General features: G+C 41.7%; 1 protein-coding gene across 6 annotated transcripts in view; it reads right to left on the reverse strand.

Moving 5' to 3' along the window:
• LOC116843446 (neuronal acetylcholine receptor subunit alpha-7) overlaps window positions 1–17,058 on the reverse strand; it is a 359,573-nt gene that overhangs the window by 188,605 nt on the left and 153,910 nt on the right. For all 6 annotated transcript variants that reach the window (XM_032813838.1, XM_032813834.1, XM_032813839.1 and 3 more), the window contains exon 5: window positions 10,248–10,357. In XM_032813838.1, the coding sequence (XP_032669729.1) occupies window positions 10,248–10,357 (110 nt within the window). The remainder of the gene's footprint in view (window positions 1–10,247; window positions 10,358–17,058) is intronic.

The raw sequence follows: 17,058 nt of genomic DNA on the forward strand, positions 1-17,058 counted from the left end.
AAAGAGAGAGAGAGAGAGAGAGAGAGAGGAGAAGGAGAGAGAGACAGAGAGGTGTTCGGACCAAACGGATTTTACGAGCCGCGCGCACGCCGCTACCGAAGCTCTAACCTCGCGGGTTAACGGCGGCTTAAATTCAACGGTAACGCCCGAAAGTACCTCCGGGCGGGATACTCGAGATTCGCTTTACGGTTTCGCAGGAAGCGCCTTCTCCCTCGGAGGGACTGGCGCGTAAGCGCTCCCAGGAGCCGGCGCCTCCTTGTTACGAGATAGAGGCATATACACTGGCCCTCCCCGTCGTTATGTTATTTACACTCCAACTCCGGCCCTCCGATGTGTTGGGGTGGTTTTCTTCGAAATTCTCTAACGCCCCCTTCCCCCCATACAAAGCTCGCTCTCATATTGGGAGCGCGTGGTACGCATCGCTATAAGATACCATCCACTTCGGTTCGTCGATGTGATGGCGGAGATTATCATCGCCCCCTCGTTTCTATGACGTGAAACGAAGGCGCGGTCCGTAAGATACCGAGCATGGATGTGAGAATATCTGAACGGGGCACGTGTGTGTATGTGTGCACACGATTGGTTCGCACACTTTTGATCGAATAAAACGGATCCAAGAAGATAGACCGAATGCTGACGTCAGTCATATAATTATACTATATTTGGCAGTTCGTATTGGGATCCTAGCAACACGCTTGGAAAATAACGCCGAATCTGTCTGGAAGAACTAACCATCAAGCTCGCAATGGAGCACGTTGAGAGTCAAATTTCTTGCTACAGAACGAACTTGGCGGCATGCATAGATCTTCGCGAGAAAAACAACTTTAGATCACGCTCTGTGGATATTAGGCTTAAGGGGATGCTGAAGCTGAAAAATTTACCGATAGAACACTGATGTTTTTCTGCAAAGTTTACGTCGTATTGGTTACACAGAATTACAAATGCTTTTACGCAATGAAAATAGTGCAAAAATAAATAGGAGCATTGCTCGATATGTGACGAAAACGAACAAAAAATTTTTAATATAAAATCTCAAGCTGTCAGTTAGCGTAATATTTGTCTAATCCAAAAATTCCGCAGCTTGTATATACTGAAAGTGTGGATGCTCCAAACAGAAAAATTTTGGAGAACATTACTCTACCTTTGCATTTGCATTTGGAAGCTTAAAAATATCGAAAAAGTTTGCAGAAAAATTTCTACACATATATGGTTAGGTTTTCCGTTGAATATGGTAAAACAAAGCAACACACATTTATGTAAGTTCTGTATATACAAGAAATACGAAAAGGATAACGTGATTATCGTATTTCGTATATACTTTTCGTATTTCTTGAATATACAGAACTTACACACTAAAAAATTAATAATCTTGTTTTCAGAAAAATCCTCTAAAATAGGCGCTAAGTATAAAATATTCTAAATATAAGATTTATCCCTCTTATTTTGAGAAACTCTTGTTTTTATGTAGAGAATTTTCTTTCAAAACAAGAGGAATAAATCTTATGTTTAGAATATTTTACACTTGGTGCCTATTTTAGAGGATTTTTCTAAGAATAAGAATATCAATTTTTCAGTGCATGAATGTGTGTTGCTTTGTTTTACCATATTAACAGAAAACCTAATCATTCATGTGTAGAAATCTTTCTGCAAACTTTTTCGATATTTTTAAGCTTCCAAATGCAGATGCGAAGGTAGAACAATGTTCTTCACAATTTTTCTGTTTGGAGCATCCACACTTTCGGTATGTACAAGTTGCAGAGCTTTTGGATTAGGCAAATATTACGCTGACAACTTGAAATTTTACATTAAAATTTTTTTGTTCATTTTCGTCATATACACAGAGATAACGATTTATTGATTCAAATAAATGTTTCTTTGGAACAGTCCAAACGAATTATTTGGTTGACACAACAAAAATATTTCTTTGGAACTAAGCCGCAAATAAATATTTTTATTGCTTCAAACAAAATTTTGTTTGATCAATCGAAAAATTCGTTTGGACTATTCCAAAGAAGCGTTTATTTGATTCAACCAAATCGTTCTCTCTGTGTATCGAGCAATGCTCCTATTTATTTTTGCACGTACTTTCATTGCGTAAAAGCATTTGTAATTCTGTGTAACCAATACGACGTAAATTTTGCAGAAAAATGTCAGTGTTCTTTCGGTTTCAACCTCAGCATTCCCTTAATTCTAGTAACGCCTGAAACGTCGCAATTTCATTCGATAATAAAAAGTGAGCACAACCGACTATAACGTGTGGACAACTTACAACAAACTGACATGGCAAATCCTCTCAAAGACGATACCTTAGTTGGTTGCAAACGTCACGGTGCCAGCGAAGCTAGCTGGTGTGAAACCGAATATATCCGAGGAAGCCACAGCGTAAATACCTGAGGTACCATAACTTTACTCTTTGCTGCTAATTAGACTTTAGCCTCGTGGAGAACGCTCCGCTCAGATACTCTTGTGTCGATGATACCGCGTAAGTAGTGTCGGCAGTGTGCTGAGAAGTTGAAAGTAAGTAAACGTTTAGCCTTACTAGGCGCGCGTAATCCAACCGTGTGAAGCACGGTAATCTTCGATCGCGTCGAAACGAGAGGATGCTCGTGTGCTGATGGGACCTCGGGCGTTGCGAGATCCTCGTGTGGCGAAAAATGCAACTTCGACTTTTCGTGCGCTCGGGGAAAGTAGGTCGTCGGGTAAGGATTAAGAGAACAGCAAAGTTGGAGTGTACTTTTCGCGCGCTTAACAATGGAAGAGAGAACACGGACGGCAGTTGCGATTCGATGGACGCGGCAACGAGTTTCAAGCGGGCGTTATACGCCAAGTCGATTCATGGCGGCGCGGGTGTAAATCAAACGTCCGCCCTGCCGGCTGTTTCGTCGACGATCCGGGGGAGGGGGAGGGGGGGCGCGATTGTTTTCAGAACACGAGCGGCGAGTCGGGGCTGTTATCAGGAGCCGCGACGTCAGGTAGATTTCGCCCAGCTGCCTCGATAAATCGGTTATGCTCCGGCAGCGGCTCCTATAAATTGTCCAAGTCGATAATGGGAGCACATAAGTTAAATGATTTAACGGGACGCGACGTATTTTTGTCGGGGAATCGACGGTGTAATTTCGGGACGACGATTTATGTACGGCACACCGTCCCGCGAATAAAGCCGGCGAAATATTTGCGGTCCGTCATGGCGTCCAGGATGGCCTTTCGCATGCGTGAGAGTTTTGCGCCACGGGAGTAGCGCGTAATAATGCACACCGCGCACAGTTGATGATCGCGCCCGTCTCCGCGTGTGGCTCCGAGATTTCAATTATAATGTCGTCGGCACTTCAGCCCCGACTTTACTCCATGCAAACTCCGCGCGCGCACTCGACATTACAGGGGAGACTGGGACTAGATGCCCTAGATTCTAGAATTCCGAAGTTACAACTTCTTAGGCAACTAATCGCTGTGACTGACTGTATAAACATAATGGGGCCAATCTTCTTATACGTATTAATGCCTGCCACGACCCTGTTAACTGTATATTTTGTTTTGTAATGACCAAAATACAAACATAGCCATCATGCTTTGGTACCAGATTCACTTGCCCCGTAGCGTAGAATGAAGAAAGCTACATATAACCTGAGATTAATCGACTTTAAATTTTAGGAAAATAATTGAAAATGTTTATGCGCGAGTTCTGATTGTGGATTAATAAATGTTCCGTGTTCTTACAACGGATTCTATGCTAGTGAATCTTTTATATTAACAATTCATACTCAATAATCTATGTACGTTGTTTTGGAGTCATAGAGAATAAACTAATAATTTCGTAAATCTCTAAAGAGTCGCTGGAATAAATAGTACTAGATTTTCGTCTGAAATATTAACAATGTTCGTGAAAGAGAGAGAGGAACTTCAGAAAATAAAGATGAAGGAACGAAAGAATACAAAAAATGTTTCCTCGCACATTTCCATATATTATAACGTGTACTTTTCTCAACACATCAAAAAATGAAACAAATTTGGCCAGAAGTTGCGACTTTACTCGTGATCGGGACATCTCATTGGTCTCAGTAAGATCGCTATTGAATCAAAATTTAGCCCCAATTACAGCGCTGCCGATCAGCTCTACCGATGCAGCAGCACTTTTTCCGCCCACGTACCAATCGGCAATTCGTCGACAGTCGTCGTGTCGAATGTTCATCAACCGAGGAAATGATCATCCGCATGCTAAATGCATGCCCGGTCGGAGAGTGACCGTTGGCAAAACATGGCGCGCGGACGACTCCGATAAATCCGACCGCATTAGGACGTGACACTGCGGTACATTATGACGAACCGTCGACGAAACAATAAGCGCCCATTACGAATTGATTCCTATGCGTTCGCGCGGGGGAAGGGGGGGAGAGAGAGAGAGAGGGACGAGTAGCAAATTGAAAATGATTACTGGAGAGAGACCCGTCGAAATTCGAGCTTAACTCGTCGAGTCATCAGTGCTGCCATCGATCTTCGATGTCACTAGCCGTCAACGACTGGCCACCACTTACGCGGTACGGCTGCCCAAACAAGCGCGGCGTCCGCTCGTGGACTCTGTGGTGCGCACCGAAGTGCGTCAGCGGTCCGCTCTCGTTCGAGTCGTGTTTCGCGAAGGGAAAAGGGAGAAAAAGAAGCAAGGGAGTGCCATCGAGCGAGTGCCCACGGCGAGTCAACAACGAGCCCTGCTGAAAAATTGATCCCCGCGGTCTCGCGCGAAAGTCGCGTCCCGCTCCATCCGCTGCCGAGTCCAGAGTCATTGTGGTGCGTTCCCACGATACCCACAAAGACGAAGTTTCCCCGAGACGAGACTTTAATTAATTGAAGCGATCCCGCACACTTTACCAGCGCGCGGCGCCAGTTCTCGTGGAAATTCTCTCGGACTGGCCAACTTGGCCGGTTGTTGGCTGCGGTCGGGGGTGGATTCGACCTGCCCGACTGACCGCTTCTCCCCCTTTCGCTCAGTATCTTTCACTTTTACCGCCGCACTTTCGGCTCTCTGTCCACGTATTTCTTTTTACCTGTCTCTGTGTGCTTCTCTTTTTTCCTGCCCCTCCCTCTCTTTTTCCACGAGCCACGCACGATCGCCTCTATTCGACGATTGCGGGAGGGCTTCGCCTTTCTACCCTTTCCTTGGAATATCAAGAGGCCCGATGGATCGTCCGACATTTATCTCGCTGCTTTACAAATCGCCTCTCTGAAAGCTAATTTTGTTTGCGACCGAATTGCTGTAATTATTTTCACTTTCGCGTTCGATGGCGGCCTCGACACTAGCGGCAGCTATTAATCGCGCCGTAATTAATCGTCCATGTAGGCGTAATGCAATCCCCCTGTGTAGCTTTAATTATTCCATCATTTTTTCGTCATACACACAATGTTTTACGATTTCTTCTTTTGTGGAAATTCTTTTTAATTTCGCTAGATTTTTAGTAACGTAGAAATAAACTATCAGTCTCGTTAAGGAACATTAAGAAGAAAAATGGCTAAGCTCATCAGGAATTATTTCCAGCACCAGTTGTCACGAAGAAAATATAAAAATTGCAACAAAATGTTTTTGTGACCTCGAACCGTGCAGAATTATGGCCGGAATCGCTGCGGATATTTATTTAAAACATTTTTTATTTTTTGAACGTTATTGTATGTTTGATTTTTTACTGAAAATTGTTGTAATTTCTTGAATGTCTTTTTACATCGTATATTTGATTGTAAAATTCACAATTTTCTTTTAATTTACGCTACAATTTAAATATATATTTCAACTTTACAAACAATATTGCGATAAAAAATTCAATTTTAACGTAATTTTTTTACTGCAATAATTTCTCCGTATGTATCTTCTTGTTATTCTAGAAAAGTAAACACCAACGCATTTATTACGAAAACGGTTCTCCTACAATTCTTTTGCTGCGTGATTGCGTCGACAAATGCTGAATACTTGTTCTCTCAGTAAATAGCAAATTTCGCTGGAAACCGTAGCAATTTTTTTAACAGCACGTTTCCCCGGAAATAAGTAGCGTGCACGAAATCGGATTCCGCGTCGACGGGTTCAATCACCGCAGAATGCCGGCCCGTTACCGAATTCCGCAGTAACATTTTTACTAGGAAATTCTGTATACGGTCCTGTCGCACTTCCCCCCTTTTCTCTCCTTTCTCTGCCTCGCGGAGATTATCCTGAACAGGTAATCAGGTCGCCTCGCTTCGAGCATCGTTCAACAATGCTCATGAGCATGCTGTCGACGTCTGATGACTGCATTCGCGATGCACAAGCTCGCGAGGGACGTTTACGCACCAGATCGGACGCGCTGCTCGGTCGGTAATGTGTGCTCACCCGCAGAGAAAATGGTTGTGCGTGCTGTCTGAAAATTTCATCCCGATTATGGGATCACGCTCCTAATCGCATCTGATTGTTAATACGATCCAGTCCTGATGTTCACTCGACGATTGGTGGCGAATATCTAATTTACATCCCAGCCTCTCTCCGCTCCAACGACGGATAATCCACGAGCCGATCGAAAATAATCGGAGCGTGTAACGTCCGCGAAGGCGGGGCAGAGGGGGTGGGAAAGGGGGAAACAAGGGGGCTAGAAGGGATAGAATCTGGTCGAAATCGAAACGCTGTTATTCCATCCGGCGCTTTTATAATTAAAACTCGCGGCGATCTTATTCGCCGGCGTTTTGCTCCCAATCGCGAAATAGGATTAATTTGGCCGACGCGTCGTATCACGCAAAACATACCCAGTCTGGCATGCCACTGCGAGAAACGCGCGGACCGCCTCATTCACTATGGTCTTATTATGGTCCTTTGCACGTTCCGTGAAGAAGGGAGTCGCGCAGATCGCAATCCGCGACGTTCGGTCGCTCTGTACACCGCGCGACTCATTGTAACGCGTGTGCGTGTTCACTTACGCACTGTCAGACAACACGTCACCTCACGGGGTGGATATCAACCATCTTTACTGCACGATTGTCGGCGGGAATCGGCTGACAGCGAGCGGCTAGCGTATTTTCATCTGACGGACTGTCGTACGTGTGAATCGCGCGACGAACGCGTTCACGCACGCCGGCCAGTCGTCGATTGTATATATATATATGTATAGTTGCAAGTCTATAAATACCTAAGGCTAATTATTCTAGAGGCTGTGATATATATATATATATATATATATATAGAAAGAGAGAGAGAGAGAGAGAGTGACTGAGAATGCGAGAGTCGGCTGCGTCGTCGTCGACCCGCCTACGCCATAGAAGAGAGGAGGAGAGAATGCGATCCGACCCGAGCGGAATTCCCACGTTATCAACGTTTCAGCATCTCCCCGGGCTGGGAAACGCGAATCGCGCTTCGCTTCGTCCCGGCCCGATCGCGAAATCGTGATTATTATCCCGGGAATTCTCTCCTCTGCACGCGCGACACGCACGACGACGTGGCCGACTTCCGCGTGGTTTCTTTCTTTCTTTTCGCGTTTCTTCTACGGAGAAATGAAAGTGACCGGCGCTTATGCAAACGTTACTTCCTCTATGTGGCCATTGAACTCAAGATCTGCGTATCAGCCGCGTAATTCGTAAGTTCGCGCGGCCCAACCCGCTTCTCGCGAACGTCCGCACGCCCTCGTCACATTCGCGCCGGAAGTTCGCCGGCGACGGGGCGGAGGAGACCGGAGGGACGCAGAAGCGAGTCGAGCCGTCGATACGTAAGTAAATAAAGAGAGAGAGAGAGAGAGAGAGAGAGAAAGAGAGAGAGAGAGAGAGAGAGAGAGATTACTACGATCGGGGTCAGTAATATTACGTGGAAACAATATTTACAAATGAAAAATTGTAGATAATATACATAGTACAAGTATATAAATATATAATATACTCGGCTCTTACTATATATAGGATTCAAGTATAAACACATGCATTTCAGGGATTTTAATATATAAAAGAGAGAGATATATATATGTTGTATATATATTATATATATATATGTATGTATGTAATAATATACTTTCGAATATGTAAGATGCGAAGCAACACTAGGATAAAAGTTACGTACCCTTTGATACTTTTTTCTTTTCTTTTTTTTACAACTACATTCGCTATGAGAGTGACAGAGCACGTAAAGAAGAAAAAAAGAAGATAAGAGAGGTACGTTGTAAATAATTCACCCCTTCCCCCATCCCCCGCGCCCCCCGCTCGAACGGGGCTGCCTGCCGTGCGTCCGTGGGAGGCGGGGGGGGGGAACGACTTAAAGTTAATGAAAAAACTTTGGCTGCAGCGGCGCTACACGTAGCGCCGCGCTATTTCTTAGCCATCGCGGCTCTTTTTTCTGAAAAAGACATTCTTCAAAATCTTAATTCCCTCTCTCTCAGGTGTACGCACACCAGGGGAGTGTTGCCGCGGGGTACCTTCCGGACAAGCTGCGGCGGAGTTACGTTCGACGCGCGACGTCGTGGACACAGCTTTCGGAGCGAGTAATCTTCGCGCGATTCTCCCTTCTCTCACGAGCGAACGAGCGAGAGAGAGAGAGAGAGAGAGAGAGAGTTTCTACTCCGAGATCCCTTTACCTGTGCCGATTGCAATTTCTCGCGATTGTGCGCGAAATCGGTGCGGAATCGCGTCCCGGTCGAACGGCCCGACGAGCCTCCCCCGACGCCTGCGCGCGTTGTCACGCTCGAAATATCGACGATACCGCGCGAAATCGCGATCGCGCCCGGAAGTCCGCGCGGCGGCTGCGGCTTATCTTCAACAGTGCATCGCAATTGCGGTTAAATCATGGACGGATTACGCGGAATTGCGCGTGCGGCTGAATAAAGCGCGGGCTCGTCGAGTGTCGATTTTGTTTGATCGCGCGTGCGTATGCTTGGTCGCGAAATCTCGCTTTGCACACTCTTTGTCGAAGGAAGTCACGTAGCTTCAAGTAGTCGCCATTGAAATCTGTATCATTGCAAAGATGCTGAAGTGGATGACGAGCTCCGAAAATGTCGATAACATAGAAGCGATCCTCGCTATTCTTTTCGTATTTTGTGTGTGTGTGTGTGTGTGTGTGTGTGTGTGTATGTAGAACTTATGTAAAGTATATACAGAATTTTTTGTATAGACAATTTTTGGATTAGACAAATATTATATTATGCTGACAGCTTGAGATTTTACATTTAAAAATGTAAAAATGTAAAAATGTAAAAATGTCGATAACATAGAAGCGATCCTCGCTATTCTTTTCGTATTTTGTGTGTGTGTGTGTGTGTGTGTGTGTGTGTGTATGTAGAACTTATGTAAAGTATATACAGAATTTTTTGTATAGACAATTTTTGGATTAGACAAATATTATGCTGACAGCTTGAGATTTTACATTTAAAAATTTTTTTCTCGTTTTCATGACATATTGAGCAATACCCCTATTTATTTTTGCACGAACTTTGATTGCATAAAAGCAGTAATTCTGTACAACCAATACGACATAAACTTTGCCGAAAAATGTCAGTATTCTATCGGTAAAGTTTTCAGCATCCTCTTAATCTGCATTATTAAATTTTAAACTTGCCTTCGATGAGATATTCAGATTTAAATTCAGAGTCAGGTGTGAATTTTTCAATTGAATCGCGATTAGAAAAGGTAATGTTTGATCTTCATATATTTTTAGGCGATTTTTATATATTTCGAAGTAATTTTTATATACTTTGAAGTAATTTTTATATATTTCACGAAGAGATAACGTGAGTGCGTTGAGCGTACGTTAGTAGTAGTTCTTAATTGAGACATTTAAAGCGCTGTGACTTCATTCGATAATAAAAGATATGCAAATCGTGTTGCGACCAATTATACAATCATCAAGGAGAAACGTCGTCAGATTTCGTCTCGTATGATCGAGAATCGCTATCACCGAAATGAAGGAGACTTATTTTGATTTTGTTCGGCCGATTGTGTTCGTTAGTGAGTCGAGAAAGCGTAAACGCGCCCGGCGCGACGGGGAATTTCGACGACCTTGGAGAATCGCAGTTTGCGCGTGTGTTTTACACGGAATGTGCCGTTTGTCCGGTCATGCTTTATTAACACGACGATCATAAGCGTAGTTGACGCGGTTCTTGTTTCTTTTACGCGCACTTTAATTAAGAATTCTATTACGGGACTGGCGCTTCTCTCCACTTGCGCCCGTGCTAAACTGAAATGCTCCTGACAAATGTTGTTAGTCGAAGGCTACTGGCTTGTCAATACAAAATGAGAGTTGCTACGCAAATGTAACGAGGCCAGATTACCTGTTGTACATGAGGATATCCGGTTTCCAAAGCTTGTTCGGCGTAATTCGAAGGTCCTTCACACCGCCGTATTCAGATTCGTTCCACTGGAGGTTGTAGTCCGTCCACTCCTGCGCATAAAAACAAGGGAGGATCATCAGTTAAATAATGCGACATAACGGCTGGATCGATTTTGCGAGAAATGCGATTTTTCGCTTCGGAATGTCGCTATCCTGTCGCGCCTTTAAGAATTATCCTGCTACGGACAATAGCCACACTTTTGCGACTGCAGCGATTGAATTTGCTTCGCGTTAGATGGCTGTACGAGTTTTTCGCACCGTGTCGTTTATATATACGGAGAAAATGTAATAAAAATCGCAATTTTAGACCATTTATAACCGAAATTGCTATATATTTGTTTCGAAATATTACGCACCTCTGACTTTTTACTGCAAAATTATTGTAATTGTCCGAGTGTTTTTTTATATCGAATAGATCGTCAAATTGTTATTTCTATGGTAATTTGTAGTACAATTTCGCAATATAGTTCACTTTACAAAAGATATATAATTTTGACGTAATTTTCACTGCAACATTTTCCCCAGTGCACAGTTATATTTTTGTTGTTATCGACCCGACGACGATGGAAAGCTTTTAAACCCGACACAATAAACACAAAGTTTCAATCATTGAGACTGGAAACTTTTGGAAACATGTGCGCACTTTGGGAACTTTCGGAAACAACTTTTTGAAACATTGAAATTGGAACATTCGGTTCCTTAGAAAAGTTTATAAACATCATCCATCTTTTATTATTCTATATAAGGAAATCTCCTCAAAGAGGATGTTCTGTCAAATACCGTAAAGAGAGAGCTTTAGGAAATAAATATTTATAAAATAAAAGTAGGATGGTAAAGATCGTAAAACAGATATCATTCTTTGTGTGTGATGCGCGCGTGTATATTCCACATGAAAAAATATACAGTGTTCGATAACAATGGTATAATATGGATAATCTGAGGCGGTATTAATTTGTATTTAATTATAAGTACAATTTTGCCATTTAATAAACGCGATGAACGTTCCTCCGAGTAATCACCATTATCCGAAATAAATGCTCGTGTAATTTTCAATTTTCATCCCTCTGACAAAAGTAATATAATTATAAAATCGATACACGCGCTTGACGTTCGCTTTGACGTTTACATTATGCGGCGTTATATCGTGCGGCGTTCGAGCTGCAGCACATATAAATACTGTAATCGCTGTAGCCAATAAAGATAATTCATGATAGAAAATTCACAAGCATGCAGAGGGCAGTTTTATGCCGATAGAACTTGTTTAATTTCATATTGTACAACACTCTGCGCGCACGTTACGATAAATATTAAATAAGTATATTTCTCTAATTTTACGCTGCTTTGTCGCGAAATGTTTGGACGTTTTGATTTTATGGTTTATCATGCATTTAATTTTTCACGTGACATTGCCGAGTTGGAATTTTAACCGATGACACGAAATATCGGAACGTATATTACATCCGTTATCATTGTTGCGTTATGTAATAACACTGAATTGAAAGCTACTGCTTGCTGTAGCATCCCGTATAAAAATTATCCAAGATTTTCCCAGATACACCACAGATGAGAATATACCCAAATTGTGTCAAAATTAGTTTATCTCAGTACGATATCAATGGGAAATCCTATTCTTATCATCCCAATCCAAACAGAAGCGAGTTCTTGTTAGTCAGTAACTGACCAAGCATTCTGATTAGTTTCTGGCCAACTTAGGCGACGCTCTTATTTTACTAGCATCTTGATGGTAAAACTAGATCAGTTTCTGATCAGTTTCTAACCAGTTTTTGATCAGTTTTCAACTAAACTTGTTTTTGTACATTCCATGAAATAATTTTCGTCGTTCAATTTTGTAAAATATTATATTTTTTATAAAATATTAAATTAAAATATTATATTTAATAAATATTAAATAAAATAATGAAATATTAAATAAAATGTTTAATTAAAATATTACATCTTTTAGTAAAATATTATATTATTTAATATAAATATATTACATATTATTACTTAATATAAAATAATTCTATTTTTCGATGTAAAAATAATGTAAAACCTGTGTTTCAGAAAATAAACCTTTTTCACGCGTGAAAATTAATTTATTATTTAGATGGTTATAACTTTATTTTTGCCATTTTTCCTTGCTTAACTTCTGGTCAGCAATTAGACGAAAAATACTAGCCAGTATTTTCCTGTTCAGTTTCTGAATAGTTACTGCTTAATAATTCCTAGACAGTAAAAACTGGCCGTTTTCTGGCTGGTGGCCAGTTTTTCCTGGAAATTGTACTACTTGGGAAACAGGCGTGCTCTATCTAGAATCGGTCTAGAACAGAAATACTGCAGGAACTTTTTCAATCCGTAACGCCCTGATTTATTTTTATGGTATCAAACAAGAAACCCTATTTTTACATCAACTATTATATCCATTAGAATGCAAAAGGGCAGCATGTTTTAAAGCAAAAGAAAGAATATTGGGAATACTTTTGGTATTTGCCATTTAAGAATCGCACGTTTGAAACATTATACTTCTAACAAGAACCCGTAATTATTCCGGGGGATCGAACTGGATCCCAAGAAATTTCTTATGCGGGTTTCAGGCGCGAATAAATTCACACGAGTTAATTAATCCCTGTTGTACGAAAGATTAATTATCCGTACGAATTCTATCCGCCGACGAAGTTTGGTCGGGCAACTTGAGCGGAAGTGATCGAATTTTGCGGAACGGCCGGAGAAAGTCGACCGTGAACTCTGTCGTCGAATTAGCCGGAGTGCTCGTAAACAAGCGGCGCGGGACTCTTCTAGATCGTCGATCAGCTAAGGTGTAGTCGTCGAGGATTTTCAGCTGAGGATCACGGTGGAAGTTACGAGCCACGTTCGGCATTCACTTACGATCGAACTTTCTCATTTCGCGAAGGATTGCTGGCTGTGACTCGATGATTGCGAATTATCGCTCCGTCGACGACGACGCGATGCGTGCTCTCGCGGGAATCGCGAGCACTAAATTCGACTTGATTACATTAGGAAGGCAGAAGCAACTGAAGCAGCGCCGGAGAGAGGAAGTTGCGACGGACATTGAAGTAGCCAACACCGCCACAGACAGACGGGTGCACGTAAATTTGACGGTACATTGAGAAGAAAATTTACTAAATTTCGTTTGTTTGGATAGTACTGTGAAAATATTTGCTTAAATTAAGTAATTATTTTCTAAAATTAAAGAAACAAATTTACATTTAAAACTTCTTTATTTAATTTTAGAAAATAATTACTTAATTTAAATAAATATCTTCACAGTACTATCCAAACAAACGAAATTTAGTAAATTTTTTTCTCAATGTAGCTTTATTAGTCGATTTGTAAAGCTTGCGTCCCTTATGAATGGCTCATTTATATTTACCACATAAAGTGACGAAATGAAAATATGAAAAGAACGATACAAATTTGTTCAAAACAATGTATCATGCAAGATGTACTATGAAAATCTCAGTGCGACTTTTAATAAGTTTGTAGCTGTAACAATATGATAAGAAATTTATATTTGAATAGTAATATATAATTAATTATGGTGCAAACTTGTCTCATAAATGCAATGAAAGATAAATTGAAAAAATTCTAGAGTTCCTATCATCGATTGTCTCACGTTATGATAATCATGAAACTGTATCTAAGCGAAGGAACGGCAAACCGAAAAGCACAGACTATTCGCGAGCGCATGCATGCGCATCCCGAAGGGGTAGACCGGGGCTGCCGGGGTAAGTTGGCAAAACCAATTATTTCTGCTATTTCCTAACAAGTTAGATTACATTAAGCAAGCAAGCTTTTTAAATATGCGAAGAATGGCTTTGAAATACCTGCTTGTTTGATTCTAAAATCTGTTAAAGAACAGTTAAAAACAATTCTGCCAACTTCCCTATACCCGACGCACAACGAGTCATTTAAATTAGTATTATCGCAAATTTTACGCCAGAGCGTGACCCCACATTTACATCGCACTCGCGAGTGTGCGCCATATGATAAACCGCGCAACGAGCGCTTTTAATTCCGCGCCGCCGCCGCCGCCGTCGCCGTCGTTGCCGCACGAAGAGCGCGCGATTTATGCGCAAAAGAATTATTATGCGAGAAATGTATTACGGTGGACGCGCGCGGGGAAAGATACACCCGGAAACATCTCGCGAACTCAATAAATCTAATTTACCTGGCAGCGCGAGCTTCACGTTCTCCCGTGCGGGAGGGCTTCCTCTTTCTCGAGAAGCGTCGGCCCTTCGGCCCAGACCGGATATTCAACGGAGTCACGTAGCCGTCGCTAAATATTCATCGTTACGAGTCGCCGCGCGACCGTGGCGAATCAGAAAACTGCAATTTCTCGAGTGCGAAGTTCGCGAATTCGGAGGTAAGGCCGCGGCGGCGGCATGCGCGACCTGGTTTTGCGAGGACGCGCGCAGCCGACTGTTCGCGTACAAAAGCTGTGCCGCCGCCGCTGTACGGCAATACGTTTCATAATGTATACCTCAATTTCCGGTCCGCGTGGTAAGTCCGCGGCGTTTGCTCATTAGATTACGCGGCTAAATTACACAAACGAGGAATTTAGCGTGCGCGCTCGCTCGCGAGGTGAAAGTCTTCGTCCTCGTCGGCGCGACGACGACGTCGTCGTTGTCGCGCGCAGAGATTCTTTCGAGTTCCATTCCGTTTCCGCGTGACAGATCCTGCGTTCCCGAGCGGCGCGAACGGATGCGAGACATAACGAAAGCTACACGCCGGCCGACGAGCGCGCAGCGGTGTTTTCCGAAAAATAAAAATACTTGTTCTCGCTGAACCAACCAACGAACGAACGAACGAACGAACGAACGAATGAACGACCGACCATCGCCGTCTGTTTTATACTCACGGCGCGCCGTTACGTTGAAAATCCGCGGACCGCGTCGAAATTTCCCGAGCAAATGGCCCGTGGGGATTGCGCGAGCGCCGCGGATTTTTAACCTCGAGGTGCAAAATGGAGACATAAAATGGAGCTATAAATACTTACTTATTTGATATCTCACTTATTTTTTCAACGGACGTAGCGGACTTGGACGTTAGCTGTGCAATGTGATAGGAGGGGGAGGGGGGCTAGTTGGCAAAACCATATTATTTTTGTTCTAAGAATTTCCAGAATCAAGCAAGTAAGATTTTTAAATATGTGAAAGATAGTATTGAAATCTCTGCTTGATTCATTTTGATCAGTGGAGACAATTGCCAACTAGCCCCGGTATCCCTTACTCGATGCAACCGCGGCAAACGTCTCTGAGAATGAACTGGCCACATACGTATATTTTGTCCAAGGTTTTATTGTTTGTGTTCTTTCCTCTTTCATGCGATTTGATTAGCGTTTCGGAGATATCGCCCGAGCATCGAATTAGATGTACCGAGCGCGTTGCGGAATTGTCAAAGCTCAACTGTAATTGTTCAGCACACGCGTCCGCCACAGCGGAATTCGCCGGTGGTTACCAAGTTGCGTTAACATCGATTGATGATATCCAAACAGGCCTGTAACCTGCAACTTGCCGATCGTTTCGCCGACTCATTGCCAACGTTAACTTCAGCGAGAGCCTGCGCATGCGGTTGCATAGAAAATTTCTTGGGATCTTGAGATAGTTGGTATCCGATTGCCCGATATAATTATGGGTTCTACTCCCCATACGGAAATTTGCCAAACATTCTCATGTACAGCAGAGATTCCGATCAGATTACCCAACATTGTTCCAGATAGGTGTATCGTGTCGCAATACCAATTAGGAATCCCATTCTTACTCTAAATATCGAATATTTCCTGAGATGTAATTCTGATTTATTGTATAATGTTTTATTCAATATATTTATAATTGAAAAAAACTTTGAGAAAATAGGATCTGTTTGGGTTACCTACTCAGATTTTTTACACATCTAATCTGAATCTTCGTAGATTTTCCAATCAGAACATCAATCAGAGATTCAATCATGAATCTTTTCATGTGAACTCGATTATACTCATCAATTATATAATATCATCTTTTTTCCTAGTATAAAATTATAAATTATATAAAATAAATAATTTTGCAGTACTTGGAGATAATTATGAATCTTTTCCTCCAATGCAAACCCAATGTAAACTCCAATGAAAAGTGAACATTTTTATATATTTTCAAGGTCAGATTTTTTACTTTTCATGAATTTATACTAAGGGAAAAGATTCACGATTTACTCTCAGAATTCATCATTTTTTTGAGAAATAAGGATGAATTTCAATTAGATCCCAAAAAATTTTCTCTGTGACAGATTAGAAGTGCAATGAATGTGAATGTTTTAAATATACGACCCAAAGTGGGAAAACTAAAAATTTTCTCAATAATTTCTTTGATTTTCGTTTTACATTAAGATTTAATAAAGTATGTCGTTTTTTCAAAAAATTTCATTATGTAGTAAAATACTCGAAATGTCTTAAAAAAAAAATATATATATATATATATATATATTTTTTTTTTTTTTTTTTCTATTAAACACAACATATTAGGTGGTAAACTTAGTTCCTGCGGCTCACAGTTAGATGACGTTAGTTGTAGGTGTAATTTATTTTGACATCTGAAACTGGCTGCATTTTAGAGGTTAGACATTTGTCAATAAAATTCAGTGCGAAGAGATTCATTTAAGCGAGCAGTGCTATTTTTTCTTTTGATTAAATATGGAACGTGATAAGTTGTTTTTTCGACATGTGCTGCTTCATTACTTTGACTTGAAAAAAACTG

This window comes from Odontomachus brunneus, unplaced genomic scaffold (genome assembly GCF_010583005.1).
Source record: "Odontomachus brunneus isolate Ranch 3 - 2012 unplaced genomic scaffold, Obru_v1 Obru_scaffold_033, whole genome shotgun sequence".
Classification (NCBI taxonomy): domain Eukaryota; kingdom Metazoa; phylum Arthropoda; class Insecta; order Hymenoptera; family Formicidae; genus Odontomachus; species Odontomachus brunneus.